Source organism: Perna viridis, chromosome 1, assembly GCF_037379345.1.
Source record: "Perna viridis isolate PV_CMFRI_1.1 ecotype Kerala chromosome 1, ASM3737934v1, whole genome shotgun sequence".
Taxonomy (NCBI): domain Eukaryota; kingdom Metazoa; phylum Mollusca; class Bivalvia; order Mytilida; family Mytilidae; genus Perna; species Perna viridis.
This window is the reverse complement of record NC_142445.1, coordinates 12,719,945-12,743,442: the sequence shown is the minus strand read 5'-3', so window position 1 is coordinate 12,743,442 and position 23,498 is coordinate 12,719,945. Positions and strand designations below refer to the sequence as shown.

At 30.5% G+C, this 23,498-nt stretch overlaps 2 protein-coding genes across 2 annotated transcripts in view; one reads left to right on the top strand and one right to left on the bottom strand.

Annotated features, from left to right (window-relative positions):
* Positions 1-1,807, bottom strand: part of LOC148627301 (uncharacterized) — a 69,381-nt gene extending 67,574 nt beyond the window's left edge. Inside the window, exon 1 of the mRNA XM_088571205.1 lies at positions 1,495-1,807. Coding sequence (XP_088427331.1) covers positions 1,495-1,622 — 128 coding nt within the window. The 5' untranslated portion in view covers positions 1,623-1,807. The remainder of the gene's footprint in view (positions 1-1,494) is intronic.
* Positions 1,808-2,003: 196 nt separating this feature from the next.
* On the top strand, positions 2,004-15,657 carry LOC148627300 (uncharacterized). Its single transcript, XM_088571249.1, has 6 exons — positions 2,004-2,162; positions 3,216-3,579; positions 9,746-9,875; positions 10,336-10,435; positions 10,793-10,948; positions 12,813-15,657. The coding sequence occupies exons 2-6, from the start codon at positions 3,434-3,436 to the stop codon at positions 12,830-12,832; spliced, it is 552 nt and encodes a 183-aa protein (XP_088427375.1). The 5' UTR covers positions 2,004-2,162; positions 3,216-3,433; the 3' UTR covers positions 12,833-15,657.
* Positions 15,658-23,498: the final 7,841 nt, after the last annotated feature.

The window sequence follows — 23,498 nt, the reverse complement described above, 5'->3', positions numbered from 1 at the left end:
TGATTTTAGCACGAAGTTCATAAATATGTCAACAACAAGTTGATCATATTTTGAAATTTATGTTGGGGACAAAACAAATGTTTTTCATGCGAACTCAAAGCATGTGTTTTACATGTGTAGCATTTTACGCATGGTTGAATTCATGTGTAAAACCTGTATATTTTCACATATGGTTCCCACGCAGGGCAAAAACAGGCGTAAAACGCATGGTGCATATTCCTGTGTATAATACTTAAACTTGTCCATGGTGGGAAATCAGTATGCCATATGACCCTCAGATTCATGAAACATGTAATATAGTGTGTAGCTATAGCTTAAAATAGGATAAAACAGCGAGAATCAAAATTATTAATGTCTGACATCTAACAAAAAGGAATTACATTAAATGATTAATATAATGGCAAATATATTCAGAAGTATCTTGCATGTCTACAAATATTGAAAATTCATAGCTTAAAACTACGCATAAAACAATGATGTAATATTTACCACGAACCTTTAAATCTTGGCAAGAAAAAAATGTTATAATCTGATAAAACATTTGTGTAAGTCTTCAATTAAAATTAACTGTGCCGAAACATCACGCTACATATCCACTGAATTTTACTTTTTAGTTTATAACAATTCTTGCAAAAGGGGTAGGACACAAATTTTACCATCATATGAAATCTTCTCCCAACAATAATATACAAAACATAAATTATAACATTGAGGGCATGCATTAAATCGTGAATATTTTAAAAAAAAACAGTTTTGAAAAAAAAACAGTACAATGAAGACAAATAAATCAAGTTTATGAAATATATGTACGAAACTAAAGAGAAACATAAAGGGAACGGACGGATGCCCTGTTCTTGTGCGACACTGATATTACATTCAAAATATTGGATCAGAAATCATTTTGATCTTTTATTAAATTTGAAGAATTGAACTGAATCATCATGTGTTATTGTGTCGTGAACAAATGTCTTGCTCTCTTTAAAAATGTGTATTAAGATATGTGTATTGCAAAAATGATTTGGCTGAATAAGAAAAAAAATATATGAATTATGAAGTTGGTCAGGAAAATGGTAATGCACGTACTTGTATCATTTTTATCTACAGGTTTGTGTTTTCATCAAGGATAATAAGCACAATTAGCTAACGTAAATAAATAAAGACTTAACCAGACCTTGGGGATACCGAGGAAAGTTGTTTTAACTATATTTTGTTTTAAAATACACTTGACAAAATGAAGAGGTCAACCTTATTTATAGCAAAAGTTTTGGACAAGCGTCATTTCATTTCCGATATCAAGGCCTGATTGAGAACAATTGTGTTTCTGATGAAAAGACTGTAGAAGAGGGATTTCCATAAAATCAGTAATAATCTTCTATACAGTTTGAAAACTGATTACACTAACTTTGCTCTGTTGAAACTTTATGTGCCATTTGTATTGCAATATCCCGAAAGCAATTAACCAAAATAGAAGTACGCTATTAAATCTGAATTTACCTTCTAAATGTCTGTACTAAGCCAGGACCATTGTTTCCAACTTTCCTGTTCCTGCCTTTCCTTTTGGCTATTATTTTTGACAATCGCCCAGTGTTTATCAAATCGGTTATTTTGTTATCATCTTTCATCTTTGGGAAGATATTTTAATGCTTAGGTCATAGAACCTACATTTTCAGCTTTACGATCCCATGGTTAGGAGGATAAAAAAAGAATTGTACATGCCAAATATCAAGTCAATATCTCAAACATGACAGACAGATAGATCCGACCAAAAACTACATTAAACTCCAGCATTGTAGGGGACTAACAAAAAAATGTACCTACGTAATTCATTAAACAGATTAAACCAACCATGTGGTTTAAATATAACTTGGCCGCCCACTTTACAACGAAATACACTAATTCTGCTTATCGATTTTTCACGTAATACCAACCTTTCGGAAAATTTGATTTTCCTTGAAGATATCAAAACTATATAATATGTTGACAAACTCTACCGTTGCATCAGCAAATTGATTTTATAGCGAAATTTTGGCCGACAATCAACAATCAGTTAATGTAAGTTGGTTCCTCCTGTCACGGAGACATACCACAAGTTTACTGTCACATATACTGCAAAGGACTGCTTCATTTTTTTTGCTGCTGAAATTTCATTCAGTAGCCACGAGGTGTGTACTTCACTTTTATCTATTACATCTATTTTTAAAAGGAGTATGTGTTAATCAAGACAGAATTGAGAAAAAGTTGACAAATTTCATTATAAACAAAACAAATGTGTTTCCTTCGGAATAAACTAAAAAAAATATTATCACATGATATATCATTATATTAATTAAATAATGTATCATGCGATAAATGTCTTTATATTAAGTTGATTTTTTATGAAATTACTCTTTACTTTTATTTACATATCATTATGGTTGGAAATACATGGTTAGATATAACAAAAACAAAACAAAACAAAAACGAAACGAATAGAAAAAGAAGAAAACAAACAAGCAAATTCTTACCAAAAGACTGTCGAGTCATATAAAGTAGACATATTACAAACGAAACAATGTATAGCGTCAAGAGGTCTCAGTCTTGTATCAGGTCTCAGTCTTGTATCAGGCCTCAGTCTTGTATTCTTTTCCCCATAGGCTTCTATAGTATACCTTAAACTTTCATGATTTTTAAAAAAAAATAGACAAGGAGTTTCAATCTAACTCCTAACCATGTTTTTCAATTAAGGAAATGTAAAAAATAATTTTTAGGTCCATTTTAGAAAAAAAGGCACGAAGTTTGGTACACCGGGACAGATCAAATTAAAAATAGACTTTTTCTACTTTCACTTTTATTTTGCGTTCATAAAAAAAAACCCTTTTCTGAAGCATTATTTTTTATGAAAATACTGTTTTTCCTCAAAAACAATTTTTTTGGTCATAGATTAATATTTACCGTGTACTTGTGATGAAAAATGATAGTCATTTGCCAAGAAACAAAAACAGGAAAAGGCAAAAAGGAAGCGCTCTATATTTATTTTTTAGCCTCTATGTTTTGAAGTACACGGGCTCAGGAATACAAGACTGATACCAAGAGAGGTATATTTTTAGATCCGTGTAATATCAGTATTTTACTTCCCCAAGAATGCATTTAACTGATAGTTTTGTTATAGTTCACATATAAGTTTGTTGAGAGAGTTTTGACTATTCTATAAATATTTTTTTTCTTAATAAGTACAGAATATTTGCCGAAAGATAGGAAGTTCAAGATCTGAACGAACATTTTTGACATCGAAGATATTAAACATTCAATTAAAAAGGTCAATGCTAGCCGGAATGCAGTTAACCCTTCGTCAGAATCAGAAAGACATGCTGTGTGGTAACAGTTATTCTACCAAGGACATGAGTGTTTTCGAGATTTTTATTCACTTTACTAAATTTTGGTTTTTCTGGTTTATATGGTTTTGAAAACAAAAAAGATAGAGAAAATGGATGGAATAGACCCATCACATTTTCTTGTAAGCGACAAAGAAAAGTTGCCATTAGTCACGTGCTTTATGTTGTTCGTAGATGCAATTGCCCTGTTCAACCTCGGCATGAAGAGGTGAGTACATACATATAAATAATATGAGACAGGTGAAACCTAAAACGCTCATTTAAAACTTCATATCCTTAAATAGTTTCCGGGCTAATCTTTGTCCAATTTTTCAGACGTTTTGTTGTAAGTTGATATCGCAGAAGTTTTCCGCCATCTTTCATATTTTTTGCTCATAGTTTATCAGATGTTTAATTTCCCTTAACCCTTTTCGAATTATCTACTATTTCTACATCGTAGTTCCATTCGAAAGTCTTTTTTTTAACCAACTTATATTTGTATCCATGCTATGACCTCATTAAAAATCTTCTAAAATTCACAATGTGAACCATAAAAATATTGTTGAAAGGAAGGGCTCACGCCATACGTGCAGGTCTTGAATCCGCCTCAAGTTTTAGTTTGCCGGTTCACTATGCTTTTAAACTAATAAAACTTGCACTGTCTACTTCGAAAAGTAAAATTTATATGCAAAACTAATCAGTCATTTCAACCGTTTTAAATATATTGTCATCATTTTACATTCTTTTATCTTCGAATGATTCTGTAAATCCCAGTTTTCTACTTATATCATTAATACATTTCCTTTGTTTAGTTTAATATAAACATAAAAGGTCTATAAAAGATTTTTGTTGAAATAAATCTGACATCCATTAAATGCAATTTAAATACCCAGTTATAACCCCATTGAAACAATTCTCTTACAATGCACTACTTTGCATATAAACATTATCAAAATAAATGATGACTAAAATTAAAAACAAACACAAGTGTACACATGAGACATATTCAGGCTTTCTTAGGAATTCAATAAGAAATTTAAAAACAGCAATGACTAAGAGAGGTCTTAAGATGATACTTTAGCATGTCTTAGTTCTCAGATACGTTGGAAAACCTTTGCTCAAAAGAAATGATTTGGCCATTGGGTAAAGATGTAGTTAATAATCAAAAGTTGTGTTCCATATGATAAGGTTGTTGTACTCGTATTAGATTAGAAATTATATGAGTAATAGTGTTTTTAACTTTATACAGAATGAAACAGGTTAAGTTGAACTACTCATTGAAAAGTAAACTGAAAAGCATTATAAATCTAAATACTAAGATTTACGAAACAGCAAATTGCTAAACATTTTTCGTTTTGATGTTTACCCTCGACATGAGAGTGTTTGTACTGCAAATAAACCCTTTTTACTTGCGTCACCAAAAAAGCAGGTCTAGAAGCCGTTCGACTCCTTCCGTCACGCTTAGTAGTGGGTACTTATATTGTAAAATATGTAACTCTGAAAGTTTTTTTAGTCTTTATTCTTTGCATAGTGCTTATATACATATTGACGATGTGCACCTTATATAATGGGGAATTTTCAACATTAAATAGAATAACTTAGTCAAAGATCAACTGTATTTTTTTGTTGGGAAATTTGTTTGTTATACTGTCAAAATATCTTCTAAGTCAATGGTTTATTCGGTTGAAAGATGTTTGTTGATGTCTTTACTACAGAAGGTTTACGGTCGTCATCACAATTTGATTATATAAAGTTTGGCTCATATAAAGTGTCTCAAAGATGAGACAAGGTATCGTCGGTAATATTTCAAATCTTACCGGATTGACAACTCACTGAAATGATCACTTACCGGATTTTACTTAGTTTCAATAAGAAAAAAATTACCATTCCGAAGCACCTGAACTCCAGGTATTTTTGCGGAATGTTATATTCTCAGTGAAAATCTAGTATAAAACTTACGAATTTCAAGATGAGCTAACAAACGACCGACCAAGTGCAAGCATTTTTCAATACTCTAAGAACACGCAAGTCATATGATCGCAATTCCGTATCAAGATAATAATACTTATACTTAATGGTGTTTGAAAAACTGGATCTAAAATTGAAACTTATAAATATTATGGTAGGAAAAGGCTTATTTGTGCAAAAACACAGATTCTAACAAAAAGTACTCCGAGTCTTATATTAAAATTTCGGAGACAGGAAATCCGGCCAATCACAGGAATACATATGGGAACAAATTATCCGCCGCTCTTGGTAGATCTGTTCCTGCATTCCTATGAAGCCAGATTTTTACAAGTGCTACTACAGAAAAAGGAGAAGAGAGTAGTCCAGTCCTACAGTTTCTTTTATAAAGATGATGCGTTATCTCTCAATAATTATAGTTTCATGGACACCCCAATCACAGACTACCCAAATGAACTTGAAATCATCTCCGTCTGCCTAATATCTAGACCTTAATTTGTACACATATAATACTAGAGGTTAGAAATCAAAAACTTTATAACGAAGGTGATGAAGTTCCAGTATCACAGTTGAGATGTCTTACAGAACCGACTACCTACTAAGCTTGACACATACTAGCTGCCGTGATGTGGATCCCTTGACACAATGCAAAGTGGCTAGATCATATGAATCACTAAGATTCTCTCTGTTATAATTATAAATCACAATATCATCGTGTGAATGAGTTGAAATTACCCAGAGAGTGTTTATTACAGTTTATATGCCCATGTCGTGAGAGACAAGATTTATTTCATTCTTTATCGGAAATTTTGATGTTTTATATTTGTTTTTCAGATTCCAGCACACTTATGATATAATTATGATTGTACTCTTTTATCAATGCCATGGCATGTCATTCTCAAAACGCATTTTATTTTGAGTGCAAGTCTACACAGAATTAAATCATATGCTGTGCAGATATTTCCTATATTCGAGGTTCACTAATATTCATGCATACGCCAGCGGCTATAATAAATATTACTATTTTCGATAAAATTCATTTAATCTTTTATTTGGAATCTTTATGCAACGTGTAACTGCGTTGAAATTACGCAAAAATACATTTCATTTTTTGTAGTATTCAAGTAGATATTTTTAACATTTTTTCCCCGCATGATTTATTGCTATGTGTTATCAAGTTTAAGATCAAATTCCGGCGGTTTTAAAAAAAAAACAGTTGAAAGACAAGAGGAAACAAACACTTTACTTAACCACAGACACATGTACAAGAGGACAAAACGCAAAATAAAAATATTTACACAATACAATAAGACAAGATATCAATGTCACTTAGTCATATAAAAAAGTAAGCATACAAGTTCAGTATATATTTTTAAAGAAATCGTAATAATTTTTTTTATTCAGATTGCTAAGTTTCTAAGTTACATTACAATTATTACATCTAATTAGCATAGTTTCAGCGTCTAGTTTCAGGAATTTAATAATTAAGCATCTAAGTTTGGCTTTATATGTATATATTCGGTCAGTAATGTTGAGCCTAAGTAAATAAAGTTCCAATTTTAATTCTTCTTAAAAAATGAATAGAATTCTCCCCTCGCAAAATTACTCATTTTGGAAAACCAGTTCAGAATGAATTGGTCATTCAGATTCTGCTTAATGAGACTCTTCCTGAAAATAACAACAGTTCTAGTGGTATCCAAATGAAACTTGCTATATATACTTTATTCTGATAAACCGTTGTTGAAACAAAGGTATACAGACATACATATCAGTCATTACATATGAAATTTTATTACAGAGGTAAGCAACACATAAAAAAGTCAAGAACAATAACAGAAAACAGATAAAAATACAATTATAAAATGAAGTAAGCAGACAATACATTGAGAGGATATGTATGGCTATGTTAGCCCAGAGAATTCACCTTTTTGTTGATAATTCTGATGAAAGAGCAAAGTGTTTTAAGCTTGGATTTTTTTTCTCACGTTCATTAATTCTTTGAACTTCAATGTATTACGGTTATTGAAAAATCTTCTGTCAATGTATTCCCTCCTTTGTGCTGCAATATATTTACATTCCATTATATAATGATACTCATCCCCTATTGCATTTTCATTGCATAAAGTACAAATTCTGCTTTCTCTTGGTATATTTTTCCATCGAATACATTCAATAGGGAGCTTATGATTTATCATTCTAAATTTACTAAAAACCAACAAGTCTTTTTCTTCCAGAGTATTAAAATAATTTTCAAAGACGTGATTAGTTTTAAAGATGCGATAATTTATAGTTTTCGGGCAATTATAAATTAAACCACAATCGTCAAATATAGATCCATTTAAATATCAACGGATTCCCTATATGAAGTATAAACATAAACCTATATAAAATTGATGACTATTTATTATCATTTACCAATTTATTCCAGAACATGATATTGTTTTGTTTTACATAAATTTCCGTAGGAGATCTTTCTAACTCACCACGAACCATAAAATTAGAATACTTTTGCGTACTTCTGGCACAATTGGAGTGAATTTTTTCAATTTTTTTCTTGTTTTCCAGATCACACACACACCTCAGCGGCATATATTTAAATTGGTGTTACAAGTGAGACAAAAAGCTTCAGTTGTTGATTGTTTTTGTTTTATGAACTTAATTTTGCCTATTTCGGATATGTTCAACAATTTCCACATAATTTACTATGATGCATTTAAATTATCCCACAGCTGACAGTCCGTTATGTTTTGCCAATATTTATCATGGACTGTAGAAAACTATAATGAAAAGAACAAAAGTTTTCTGTGTCGACTATCTTTTTTCCAAATGTGTTACTTGTTTTTACATAGACACATAACCTTCTATTTTTAGTTAGGATAGGGAATAGTCAACAAATCATGTAAATCTAAGCCAAAAGGCATGCAAATGTAAAATAAATACCTATCTTTTAATTCTAAGCTTCTCATTTAAATAAGTATTTTTATCTTTCTTTGCAAAATTTTCTTTTGTTACGATGTTTGGTGGTCCTTTTTTTCTCACGTAGACGATTTGAAGAGTTGATTGAATAAATGTAATTCTCAACTCATACAACTACTAAGGTAAAGTTCAATTTTCAAACTTTCGCTATAATAAATAAGGTAAGATGTTTAATGACAGACGATCAGACTCTCGTTATACCAATATCCTCATTATTTCAAGATGCTTTTACACCAATTGCATCTTACTGGAGAAAAATGAACACGAACAAAACTTTCTATGTTAAATTGACATGTTAGTCCAATACTGTTTACATATTGATATCGAAGGTATATCTTTTTACTCCTTTTGATTTCAATGCTGAGTATGAAAGCAGTTGATAGTTTATAATAAAAATATATACTACGTACAAAAATCACATGATCTAGAATTGGAATGCTATCAAAAGAATTGATCTTAAATGAGCTAAAATGAAGTATAAAACGTAATGAATTAACAGATAGTTAGTTAATCTTCGTTTTAAAAATCTCCTTGACATGACGGTAATGTGAATATGCCTCAACTTATTTTACTGCTGCAAAAAATGTGGTCGTATAATGGTATGGCTCTGTAGAGTAGACCGTTTCATCGTCGTCGTCCGCAGATACTTGGTTTTTTGTACGATAACTTAAGTTTTGGTAGTTTGATCTTCATAAAACTTTACCACAAGGTTCCGAACATATAACGCCTGTAAAAGGCAATGAAATGTTAATGGTATTTTTCTACAATATTTTAAACCATCGAGATTTAGATTGATTTTACAAGTTTAGACTTGAACCGTTTAGGGGCCAAACAAGGGGGAAACTCAAGCGTGTTCCTGAGGACCCGACAATAATTGTATTATAAGTAACTGGATATCTTTTAAAATAACACTAAAGGAAGGCTGGGGTTTATTTTTGGTTGTGACTTGACCAATATTAGGATTTGGGACCAGAAACAAGCACTTTTCTAATGTCTTTTTGGTTACTTGAGTAAAAGGGAGAGTTATTTTCGAAATGTACCATAAGGTGTCACACCACCAAGGGAAGTTGGAACTGAAACCATTTAAGATTTAGGGGCAAAAAAGGGGCCATTTAGATTCTTGTTACCCTCTGTCAATTGTCTAAACTGTTTAAACTGTTAAGTTGTACATGTATCAATAATTGATCGTCCATTCTTGCCCAAACTGCAAGAGGGTTCGACATCTGCAGTTGATCAGTCTGTGCCCTGGAGGCTTTTTATTTTTTCGATGCCATACTACAAACCGGATATAGAACTATGATTTAGTTCAATCTGAACAAAAAGACAAAGGCTTTTGTTTGTTTCTACGGTGACTAGACGTTTGGCATTTTAACATAAATGTTATGACATTAGTTAAACGTCATGCTTTTTCATAATAGTTAATCACACATTGATTTATTTTTCTTATTTCCTAGAGAAGGACGTGATAAGGTAACAGATGGAGATATTGTAATTAGCGTGGTTCTCATTACATTTACAATATTTATCCTGGTACTGAACTTCAGTCATTTTCTTTTGAAAAGAAAGAGATGTGACCATAAACAGGTATTTTAAACACTACTTGTGTAATATCAATTTATCTAGCTTATCTTACACTTGTTAAAATTAATCTGATGCAATGCATTTTGTCTTTTGACTAAAATATTTTAGAAATTCATGATTCTACTTATTTATTTTTGTTTTTATGTGCGTGTTATTTAAGTTGTTTCATAGTATATTTTCTTTGTCTAATCGTTATCTTTTTTTTATGTTACTTTTTTAATCCAGACTTCCTTGATTTCCCTTCCATATTGCTGCTATTTTCACTGTTAAATATGAACTTAAAGCAATGGGTTTTACGAATAACTTGTAAATTGATTATCTGGTATGAATAGGAAACCAAATATAATATCAAATACGAGTAGTGGAAATATCAGAAGTGAAAATAATGCAGTGGAAATTCATTTTAATTCAAATTGTATTTTAGATTAACATTTCATTACAATAAAGTATTACTGTACCTCAGGTGTTGTATGGTCTCATTGAAAAGAAGAACGTTGGTAATGATTGTGCAATTTGTCTAGAGAGTACCGGACATACTGATGGACAAATACAATGTGGACACGGTAAGTTTATTATTGGTCCAATAATAATTGATAAATTTCAATATATAAAGCAGAGACTAATATTCATCACACATCTTGTCGAGTTTTGTCTTCACCAATGATCTTGCATTGTATTATTATTTTCAACCTAATATTTATTTCTTATCAAATCATAATCTATTTGACAGTTATATCAAAATAAGAGCAATTTAAAATTCCAAAGTATGGCTAAGGTTTTTCGTTGCAATTGTTTTTCATCGCATGGTGTCTAGGATATATATGTGAAAAAATTTAAATATCTTTAAAACAAAAATATATAGATACGTATTCTTCAAAAAAGAATTCGTATTAGTATTTTTACTCATTGCTTTATTTCAGTATTCCATAAATCCTGTATCAACAGTTGGATGAATAAATACAGTTCAACTTGTCCACTGTGTCGTACACAACTGGTTTACATTATAACCAGCAGGTTCCCTTTTAATGTGCAACACTTCATTAAAAGTTTATTAGGAAGGAAAGGCATGTCTATAGGTACGTACATATATTATACGCTGAATAAGCAAAAAACAAATTGCAAGGGACGACTAACAGAGACCATGCTACATGAGCCAATATGTATCATTATTTGCAATGACGAACTTGCAAAGATTGTCGTTTTAAACATTAGAATATTTTTTTCTCATATTAATCAAACAAAATGTAAGGACAGACACACCTAGCTCAATCGAAAATACTTTCATTTAACTCGGTTTGTTTTGTTAATTTTCTTGTTACTTTTTCAGGACTAATAATTTAATAATGAGTTAAGAAAGTGTGAATGGTAGACCCAGGCTGTGGGTAGCACATGCCAATTTTCGAAAACATGATTGGCGTGTTGTAGTTCATTAAAAGGGAAAGAATGAAATGCATAGAAAGCACTACAAACAATTAATGTTTTTACCACTGGGTATTTTTTTCATTGAGGACACAATGTATACTCCACTCCACAGAAAAAAAGATTTATGCCATGTTTGGTAGCAATTGTTTTTTTTCTTGAAAGCATTATAAAACAAATCTTGCTAAACATTTAAATATATCAACTATCAATTAGGTTGCCAATCATATATCTTGCAAATTTCTATACACTGCTGTACACGTAGTTAAATACCTTGTAGTACGTAAGGATAAGATTATTGGTTGACCTATTATTAAATACAGTGGTTTTACAGTTAAAATATAAAATACTAAAGTACCGATAATACATATTTATATTTAATTTCAATAAGCTGTACACATGACTAAAGGACTAACCTCTCATCAGCAGCATAAGCATCAAATATATAGAAAGTTATAAATCCAATTGTATACTAATTGTATAAAAAAATACTAAAAACCAAAACTATCGAAATTAGAAGCCAAAATCCATTACTGAGAGGTCCTGCCATGTGTAATACAAGGAATGAAGCCCCAGTGTTTGATATTATATTTTTAATGGTTAAATGATAAAAATTCTGCTTCCTAAGAGTCTTTTTAAAAAAAAAATTTTTAATTATATTAATTTCAGTTACGCAACTAACTTAAGGTGTTTACGACTTTTTAAATGTTATAAAACATATTATTCTTGATCAACAGTAAAATTCTAGAAAACAGAATGAAAATAGAAACCAAATCATTAGTAAAATATTTTACTAAACCAAACTAAATGAAATTACCAGAAGAAACTGCGCTGATAATTTAAATTTCAACAACTTGAAGCAATTACCGAATGTAATACTAAAACTGGAATATAATGTTTTGATTTAATATTTACCTGGCTGTTATTGTATTGTCAGCCGGTGTGTGACAAGCAGAAAAAAGCATAAGCGTGGTTGATATATACAACCGTTTCCTAGCTGTCAGTGTTACTTTCGTATCTGAAACTAAACATTAAAAATGTTGATTACTTGAAAGAGTAATGAAGGGAACTAAGGTTATACCGTAATCAAAAGAATGTATTCCAAGGACAAAGACCAGACATGGAAAACAGACATACATAACAAAGAACATAAAGTAACTAAAATCATACATACAAACGAGCAACTCGGACTCCACTAAAAACTAGGAGCATGGACCAGGTGCACCGGTAGGGTAAGCGTCCTCTGCTTTTCTAGAAACACCCGCCGAATTGTTCATAAAAAGTCAAGTCCGGGGTAGACAAACGAGGAAAGGAAATCTATGACCCGTTGAATAAATTAGTTTTCATGGTGCTGATGGATACACCATAACGATCCACGAGTTCATGATGACGACCATGAAACTTCTGTAGTGATGACTTCAATCTTGTAGCAACATAGCCCTGTTTGAACTTACACATCGTCGACATATGTCATTAATATTGTTATATATAGTTATTAAGTATACCCTTTTTTATCTATAGGTAATGTCTGCAAAGTTTGATGTCGGAGTATTTTATGTTGGAACTAGATATACGAGAGCAACTTAAATATATTTTTATATGTCCTACTGAAAATAGTATTCACTACTAAATAATTGAAGCAAGGTGTTGCTTTTTTTGTTTTATACATAATTAGTATATTGATATTTTAAGCAAGGTTAATTAAGTTTGGTTGTCACCTTTCCATACTGTAAGGTAAACAAAATTTGATAATAATTTACTTCTAAAAATGTCATCAATTTCCTACTTATTTAAGTACATATTTATTGTTTTCAGGAAAAAATAACCTTTGTTTAATTTTGAAAAAAGAATGATTTCATTTCATTATATGGACTTCTAATTGTGTATATTTTACGTTAATATGTACATATTACTGTACATCAGGTGTTGTATGGTCCGACTGCATCATTATAAGTACAGAAAATTGCTAAAGTATAAATATTTCTTTTATAAAATAGTTTTAACAAGTCCATTCATCACGCTTAAGGATAGTTACCTACTTTGTGTATTTTGTAACTCAAAAAGTATGATTCAAAAGTGTGCAGCGTTTATATATATATTGGAAATGTTCAGCTGACAATTTTCCCATTCATTTTTAGCATATTAAACATTATAAAATGGACAATTCATTTTTTATATTAAAATCAATAAGTATTGAACAAATATAATTCAAACGTTGTACAGTATTAAAGATGTACACATCCAAAGATAAACTTTATCAATATTTCATAGTTCATTATTGAACTGAGCATTTTTTCAGTCATGGTAATTCACTCAATATTTGTGGTGCTTAGTGTGAATGAATATATTAAAGACAGTTAATTGCTAAAAAATATATGAAGATGAGGCAGATCCAGGCATGTTATTGGTTAAATTGTTTGACCTATTGCCATAGTAAGATTTTGTACATATTTCAAACCCATGTTCTATGTACAGCTGTTTTCTTTAGTAAGGTTTGCTTTTTTTTTCTTATTCACTTTAAAGTTTTGGTTTAAATCGTTTGCAAATTGTAAAATTATGTCGATTCAAGCAGAAGAAAATCATGTTGTGAGTTTTTGTTTGGATTCCATTGATTAATTTAAACATATATTCTTCATAAATATTATATATTATATTATATATATATATAAAACAGCTGGTTGTTGTACGCCAACGTCTGAATGAAAATGGCTGATGATAATTACAGACGTTCATCCATTAAAACATACAAGAACAAGAATATCGAAATACATATATAAAAATACAACAATTACGGAGAAAAAATCATTTAGAAAACCGGAACATATCTTCCAATGGGCACCAGTTTTAAGACTCTACAATCAGATCTTGTTCTACACTTCTATGAAGCAGGCTTTGTTTAAAACCAACTCCAACATTGAGGACACCAGAGTTCTTTAATTCTAGCATTAGTTTTATATATGATAACTATCACTAATTTTCTCCCTACATATGGGAAGTATCTCCATCTTATCTACACAACAAAACATGAAACTTAGGACATTACAGACATCCTGAAATTTGTCTCTGTATTTTTACATTTAATTCAAAATATGGAAATAATTTGACTAGCCACGAAAACAAACCCATAGGTATATCCTCTACTGACTACGGTATAAACTTACATTAAAACATTAAAAGTCTTATCCACATCTAAATGAATATTACTTTTAAGCGTGAGAAAATGTTAATCCACTGATTACATTAACTTATTTCCATTTTTAGAGTTTAAAGAGGATAAAATACAGAATCATACTTTATTACTAATTTTATTAGGTAAACATGCTTTTAAGTCAAATGATGAAAATATATATAAACTGGTATATATGGATATGTTGGTGTGTTGACTGTATACAATAAAAAAAAACACCAGGTTAGAACTATCCAAAATACATGGTTTGACAGCCTACATATTTTATTTTAGAATTTATGTATTTTAGTTAACAGAAATTATCGTGTGGCTTTTCTTACAATCCTTGGTCTTGGGAGAAATCAATTGTATAGAATATATATTAGAATTCAAAGTTAATGGAAATTATACTGTAAATGAAACTGAAATACAAAAGAAACTTCTGTCAGGATTTCCAATGTGGATTATCTCCTAAGACCAGACAGTTTAGAATGAATAAATCAATTTAATATCAAATATACGAATGTGAAGCCTTTTTGGGCCGGGTGTGTGTGTCACATGTTACAAAACGTGTTTGACTCTTACAAAGATCTGAGCATGATATCATTAATATTGTATAACAAGTACTGTAAAACAAAGTACTACAAAAATGAAAATTGAAAAATTGACTCGGTCCATTTGATAAAGACTGATACTTGTACTTCGTTATTCATTCTAGTTTGTCTATTGTTATTTTATAAGAATGTAAACTAGCATAGATTTACTCGTTGATCTATATGTAGATCTATTTTTTTTAATTATATTTTTTTAATTAATTATATGGTATTTTCTATTCTCATGTAAAACCATAAAGGAACTATTCAAGTAGACTTCCAAAATAAAACCCATTGTGAATAGATTTTGAAATATATATAAATTTTTTCATGCGTTTAAATACAGGTAGACAATAAGGTATCCCAAATACTTCGATACAACCAGTGTGGTATTTTATTTTCAATGTTAAATGACAGACTTATGTATGTTTTTTCAATGTCTGGAGTTTCAACGATCCACTGTTTTTCATTCTATTTTTTTTTTTTTGAGACGATGTGATTTGCAAAATTTAGTATTTCAATAGAAATAACAGTAATTATATCTTGGTAATTCATGATATTTTTTACTTGGTATCTAATTTGATAATAAAGAGAGGGAAGTCAGTAATGATTCTTTTTCCCAATATTATAAAAGGACAGTGGTTACTTAGTCTTTCAGTCAAAACATTGTTACTGTGGAAAGCACTCACCGACTATCACTTTCGTCAATTTACTACATAGGAAAAACATCATTTTCTAACTTGACATGAATACGATAACCACATTTTGATATTTAACTTTTAGTTTCATCGAAATCCTTTTTATCAGGCATGGTCTGCTAAATGTAAAAATCAGGTACTGTCGAAAGTAAAAATGATATAAATATATTTGTCATAACTATCTTGTGATTGAAAAAAAAATACCGTCAGCTTAACATAAAAATTGACAACTCTCTGCCATCAAGATGAAATTAACAACATAATTCACCGATGTTAGTGAAGAATGTTAATTAATAAAAATTGTTTGGCTTTGAACCATGAAAGATCGATATCAGCAACTAACAATTTACGAAATGGTCTAACAAAATTACGTATATCCTTTGGATTTACGATCACACCGGGACCTTGTGATCATAATATCTTCGTTTATTTGTTGTCTTTGTTTTGAATTTAAATATATTTATGGATATTGGGACTTGTTCGTGTAGTTTATTTGTGATTTTGAAATACACATGTATCGATAAGAAAGAGCATCAAAGTAAAGAGATGGAAAAATTGAGAACAATATAAAAACTATAACAAATAAAATCAGAACTGAAAATAAAACACACAAAACGGAGAGCAACAAAAACAAAAACAAAATCCAAAAAAAAAATTAAAAACTACAGAAACAGAAAGTCAATGTTCGCTGTGACTTATATAGTTTTGGTGTAAACTGTGGGTAAAAAATAACGAAGAATCAAAACAGAAGGGCAATTCAGACACATTAAGCATCCATTAGACATGACCAAAGCGTGAAAAAAAAAAATAGGAAAGATCCACATACACTACATTTCTAACAGAATGAAATACAAATACATATAACAGGTGAAAGTAAGAACTACAGAAGAAAGACAGCACACAAAACTATGCAGTTACAATTTGAGTTCCCGCAAAATAAAAACCTGGCATGAAATCAGTCGATCTGGAAAGGTAAGCATGCCTTGCTTCGCAAATGGGCAAAATTAGATAAGCGTCAAGTTGGACTGTCAACCTATTAAAATTGTGAAATTTAACTGAAGATATCTTGTCTCATATGTAAAACGTCACATTGGAGACGACCTTAAAATGTTTGTGTTGATGATATCAACAAGGGCCCAACACACATTCTTATATAGGGCATACTTCCCGCTTCACATTCCCCATGTCCCATTCTCCATGTCTCATTCACCCTTCATATTCAGCATCGATTCATCCGTAATAAACAACAGATAACGATATTGACATATTATTATTTTTCATTTAAAACATATTTTATTTTGAAATATAATAATAATAAATTGATTATCATGAATGTGCGTTCAATTTATACAGATCTTTCAACTCCCACGACCATGCCCTATTGTCGTTAACAATATTAAGTTTATCTGGTTTAGATATTTTACCCCTGTCTCATTTAACAGTATTCATTTGGCTCTTTTTAGAAAGTCAATGCACTATCTACATGCACGACAGTAGTGGTAGCTGATCAACTATATAATATTTGCAGGCTATATAGGTTGGCTCTCAGAGAGAGAAAGTTAACAATTGAGTTTACAAATATTCTGTGTCGTGTATGTATAGTTTAAGGTCTAGAGGTAAAGCAAGAGAATGCATATCACTTGCCTCTTTAATTTAAAGTTTATGTAGGTAGATGTACGTAATCCTTTGAAGATACTGGTTGCAGATTATAGAAAGACGTATAACATCAAAGCGCTGATAAAACAGGAATGTAAGTATACATGAAAGGATAGTCGACAATAAGGATATCAAAGTTTGTCATAGTGTTAAGTCGAACGTTTCCCTCTTCTGTCAATACCGAGATGGGTAAAGGTCAAGTTAAAAAAGACAAACTTCAGACGGTCTGTACTATCCTTAAACTATATAGTAGAAGCTCTGCCAAGTTTGAGTCCCTATTGTATTAGTAATGATTTGGGTGAGGGCTGTCTAATACATGTATGAGTGTATAATTTGAGGTGAGCAATTTGAAAAAAAATACATGTCTTCATTTATTTACATTTTTACATGCATTCAATAAATTGTCAATATTATGACATACGAGTATTATTTATATTTGATCATGTTCTGCATGCATGATATGACTTTTAAAAAAAAAAAAAATTTATTCGTCCTATTTCTTTTTTGTCAAGTTATTTTTAAAAATCATACATGTTCTGCGTAATATTATGTAACGTGTATATTTAAATGCCCCCTTCTCGGAATAACTCTTTTAACAAAAGAAGAAGCTTCAAAAATTAATTATATATAAAGTATTCCAAATATATATATATACACAATTGTGTTATTTGACTTAGGTCAACCTGTTTCAGAGTATTTGTCATGGCCTTGATTGGAAATTGAGAAATATATTCAATTTTGAAACAATAACATGCCTTGATTAGGATTTTATCAACTTTGACATGATATATTTCTGAACAAAATATACCTGATCGCATACATGTATTTGTAAAGTTAAACGTAAATGTAAATGTCAAACGTACAACATATCTAATATCCAAAAATAATTTTTCGTTTCCCAAACAAAGCCTTTGCAGAAGGATTCTTTTTCATTTTGTTGCTCATTGTAACATATGTTAATGGATATTAATCAACATGAGCATAATTCAATTATTGATATCAATAAATGGAGGAATAAACACGTTCACCCTACCGGTGCACCAGGTCCATGCTCCCAGTCTTTAGTGGAGTCCGAGTTGCTCATTTGCTTTTGTTACTTTGTTGTATGTATAATTTTAGTTACTTAATGTTCTTTGTTTTGCATGTCTATTTTCCGTGTCTTGTCTTATATTATATTCTTTTGATTAGCGCTATAACCTTGTTTCCCTTAATTATTCTTTCAAATTTGCCGTATCGGAACGCCATATTTTCCTCTACACAAGGCATTGAAGTTTTGCTTTCAAATTAACTTTGATTCTTATGATGAAACTTATCAGTGTTCTAAATGAAGAAAACTCAATGTTTAATTTTAAAAAAAATTCAACATTGGAAAAATTGGTCCTAAATCTTTTAAAGTACCTTCTAAAAATGGTTTTGAACAAGTCAAAGAGTATGTAAAAGAGAATATTTTTTTGATAATCCAGATCCACATGACGAAGAAGATACGGACAATCTTACCAGTTTCAATTCGTATTTGGATGATAGTACATTTTTCAAAGTTGGCCTGATGTCGAGAGTACTTCAATTAATTGTAATCTACTAAAAAGTTAGATTGATTAAAGTTTCGCCTTTTATGAAGATTTTTTTTCGTTTCCGAAGAAGTTTTGGTGTCTATCTTTTTACTGCAATAGTAAATTGTTTTTTACAACAACTAATCGCTTTCTATTCCTTGTATTGCTTGTGTGTTTTATGTAAATTTCAGGACGGAGCTATAAGCGAAAATAATTAATTTTCAAATATGATCTTTACTGGAATTTAAAATCAGTTATTTTTGTTTTCGCTGTGTGTTAAATTAGTGTGTCGATCTAGCGTAACTAATTATACCATCACTTAGACTTTGAAAGTTCTACTTCCTGTGTAAATTAAAATAAAAAAACATGTTTGATTTATATATGTACATATCTATATCTATATCTATGTATAAGCAATTTAATATTCAGTAAAGTTACCAGGTTAAAACAGTATCACAATATGAACATCAAAACACATATGGAATCAAGACAAATTCCTTATCGTCTATGTTTGGTCCACAGATGTCATCATGGTTGAAACCTTAATAGATCTTGTTTTTGGAAATGTAGAATGTACAGTTTGCTGGAAACCATTTATTATTAGAAAAATATAAATGCATCTCCCTTTTGTTTAAAAAAATAGCTAATCTGACAAACTGTTAGATAAGTATACATCAGTATGAACTATACTGCTATAATAATAATAAACCATATCATTGGCTGTGATTTGAATGATGATAAAAATAAAAATCAAGAAAAAAACGTAAAAACAAAACCGAAAAATATTAACTCTTGGTTTGAGAACTTAATGCGCTACTTATGTTCCGCCATAAGTAGAAACGCAAAGTTTTTTTCGCATACCCTTTTGCTTCAAAATAGCCGAAATAACCCCAAATACAGTAGACGGATAACCATAAAAAAAACAAAAATAATTATGAATCTATATCATGAATATGGCTATCTGGCAATAGAAAGTTCTTCTTTTAAATAATAAGGCGAAAATAAAATGACAAATGAATGCAGTTATTTTTATATGAATATTATTCTTAGTGAACCCTGCAAATTGTAAATGCTTCCGTGTTTTGAAATAGGTCTACATGGAGGGGGTGTCTTACGATATTAAGTTATGTTCGCTCCAGCGTTTACAAAACTTATTCACATTCATCCCCTTCAATTTTTGCTCACCTGGCCAAAGGCAAAGTTAGTTTTTGCCACCACTTGGAGTCCATCGTGGTCGTCAACGTTCTCATTTTTCTCAAACACGAATTTCATACATCTTTTCCTCTGGAACTACAAGAATTATTCAATCGAAAATCGATACTTAAAATAGAACATTGAAGGTCATACAGCAGTTTTTCAGCGTGATAAAATATATATGTAGTCAAATTTTCATGAAAATATGTTTAAGCACGTTGGAGTAATTGACCTTTTTTGACGTTTTTTTCCCCTATTTTTGGATTACTACTATTCTCCAGTGAAACTACTAGAAAGATTTAAATGGAAGTTAGTATGATTGTTTTTTAGCGTATCATAGTTTTTTATTGGAGTCCGAGTTACTCATTTGCTTTTGTTACTTAGTATGTATGATTTTACTTACTTTATGTTCTTTGTTGTGTATGTCTGTTTTCCATGTCTGGTCTTTGTCATTGGATTACATTTTTTTTATTACAGCTATAACCTTGGTTCCCTTGATTGCTATTGCGCAAAATGATCGTTTGGTTTTCCGATCCATGAAAAAATATGACAAAAAGGCCAGGCAGCAGTTTTTCGTATTAATCTCCAAAACCGTTACTCAGATGAATAAAAGTGTTACACAAGATAAAGTCTATCTCTGGTCGAATTTTCGTTGGAGTTTTGTTGTTTATATTTTTGATGTTATGACTGAAAAAATCTTCTCTGTAACTATTGAACAGAATTCACCGTTAAGATTTTTTATCTTTGAAAAACTATACCTGGTTTTTTGTATAAAAAAAGAACGTAGCTTATCAAGCATGATTAGAGATTAAAGGCTCTTAACAGCCTCTAGTTATCGACATGCAGAATGTTTTGGATTTTTATGATAATCAATGCATATTGCAAAATGTACACATCTCATGTATATATTCGTTGTTCTAGAACTTGTCAGTGATGAATGTTTGTATCTGTCAATTCCATTGTCTTGGTCAAACTATGCTCAAATTTCTCCATTTCTTCTGAAGTCATGAGCAGATTTTTTATGGACAATTTCCCAAGAAAAACATCACAAGGATTCAAGACTTATTATTTACTACTCCTTTAAAGTATTTTCTTTCGATTTGTGTGTTGTTGTCATTTACTTTGCCTGCCCTTTAACTTTCAAGATTCATGTACCACTTTCACACCAATCAATTTACGTATAATATTAGGAAATTACATTACAAATTACATGCATTTTTCAGAGGGATGGAAGCATCTGACAAAAGTAGACACGATTACAATGGAAGTCCTGTCAGTGTTTACTGTGGCTATCCTGTTAGTAGATATGTGGAAGATTTTCAGAGGAAAGCGTCAGAAATCCCAGCGGGTATTTAATTATTGAAGCAAAAACCAGCGTTCGTTCTTTTTACTGTACCCTTGTACTGCATTTTCTTTTTTTACCAAATAATTTCCACAACCTATCGCCTTTGTTAGATCTGAGACACAACATATACTGACATACATTACAAACCATATATTTTTATCGCAAGGAAACCCTAAGTGAATCGTTATTTATTCAGAAGCGCGCCCTTATTGTGCTGATCGTTTCTGTGCTTTAGTTTTTTTTTTTATTATTTTATAAGATTTTCTCGTTCTTCATTTAAATGATTTTCTCGTTTTTTGTTTTTTTTTTAATTATTTTTCTTTCCTATAACTACCCATTCTTCCATGTTGGATGCTTAAGTATACCATTTGTTACCACTTTTTACAGATAAACAAAATGTTCTGTTCGTCGAGAACACATAAAAATTAAAGTAAATGGAGACATGCACTGATAGTTAGTGCATTATGCAGACAGCATACTGAAATTTGACTATTGAGATGACTGGTATGTTTGTATTTAGACATAGTTATAATAATTGAAAGTCTGATATTTTGATGGCTCCCTCAAACAACGGACGATACTTCTTCAGATTATTACTTTAGAACAGGAAAAGTAAAAATTTAAATACAGATGAGTTAATTTTGACCAAAGGTCCATGTCAGCTAGCTTATGCCATATCCTAGCGCTAGTCATCGTTCGTAAAATGAAAACAAAGAAAAACCTTATTCTCTGAAATCTTATATCATTTTTTGTCGCAATAATGTTTACGATCAAAGCAAATTGGACGTGGTATCTGATAATAAAATGTTGAATGAATCCTTTTTTAAATGATATATTCCAGCCACAGCACCAATAGTTCTACAATTTAATCTTTTTATTTATTTTGTCGACTCATACGGCAACTCCTTGATTTGAAGGATTTTCTGTATTTTCTCTTTCCAAACAGATGATTTCGAACTTCAGCTTAGACATCAGAATTATTTTCTGATAATTCTGTATAATCATTTAGGCTATTAAAGAAAAAAGAAACAAACCTATGACGACTTATTCTTGTAAGATATATTGTCATATTCTGTCAAATTTTCAAACTATTTATATCTCTGGAAATATTTAAAAAATGTGAAACTCTTAACACATTAATTAGGAAGTTTTATTCCTTTTTGTCAATGTAAACATATTAGTCAAAGGTGGGCATTTCTAAAACTTGGAAGTCTTTTTTTTCAAGGTCACTCTAGGACAATGTTGTTGTTTGATTGAAATCACGAAGCCGTTTGAGTAAAAACAGAGTTAATGGAATTTTAGCTGATGCATTGTATTTTAGGCACAAAATGATTGTTTCATTTTGATATTTAGATTTTATTTGATCCAATTAAGTTAATGAATGTTAATGAAAGTGGCCTGTGTGCGGAGAGACTGAAGGAAGAGACACACTATAAATAATATGCGGTCATGGTCAGTATTCTTTTTTGTTCTATTTGTCGTTCTTTTAAATTTGATTTTTGTTTTGCATTTCTGTTCATATTTTGTACTTATTTTGTCGGATAGGCCATTTGATCACAAAATAATGTTTTTGTCATTCTTAAAATCTATCTTTTTTTAAACTCAAACAAATATTCAATATGGCTTGTATTTTGGTCTTTCACATAAAAAAACACATATATATTGTTTGGCAATTATGAATTCAAATTTAGATCCGTTCTTACTATCAGATCAAGTCTCTAGGTTTTGATTATATACATATATCAAGTAAAATGAACATACCATTTTCACGTGTACATATATTTTATTGCACTAATCGACATGTTGATACCGAATGTTCATATACATTATTGTTTTATTTTAGAATTTCATATGTAGCGTATTCAGAAATGGATTGACATAGAACAATTATCTTGTCCGGTATGCAAGGCACAAATACAGTGGTGTATACAGAGACACAATAAGAGGATTTTCAGAATTGAACAAAACATTAAGACGGTTGTTATCTATTTATGAATTAAAAATT

Excerpts from the sequence above, each read along its gene's own strand:
- LOC148627300 (XM_088571249.1), top strand. The coding sequence starts at position 3,434 with ATGGTTTTGAAAACAAAAAAGATAGAGAAAATGGATGGAATAGACCCA. Across the intron at positions 3,580-9,745 it reads TTCAACCTCGGCATGAAGAG|AGAAGGACGTGATAAGGTAA; the intron begins GTGAGTACATAC and ends CTTATTTCCTAG. Across the intron at positions 10,436-10,792 it reads ACAAATACAATGTGGACACG|TATTCCATAAATCCTGTATC; the intron begins GTAAGTTTATTA and ends GCTTTATTTCAG.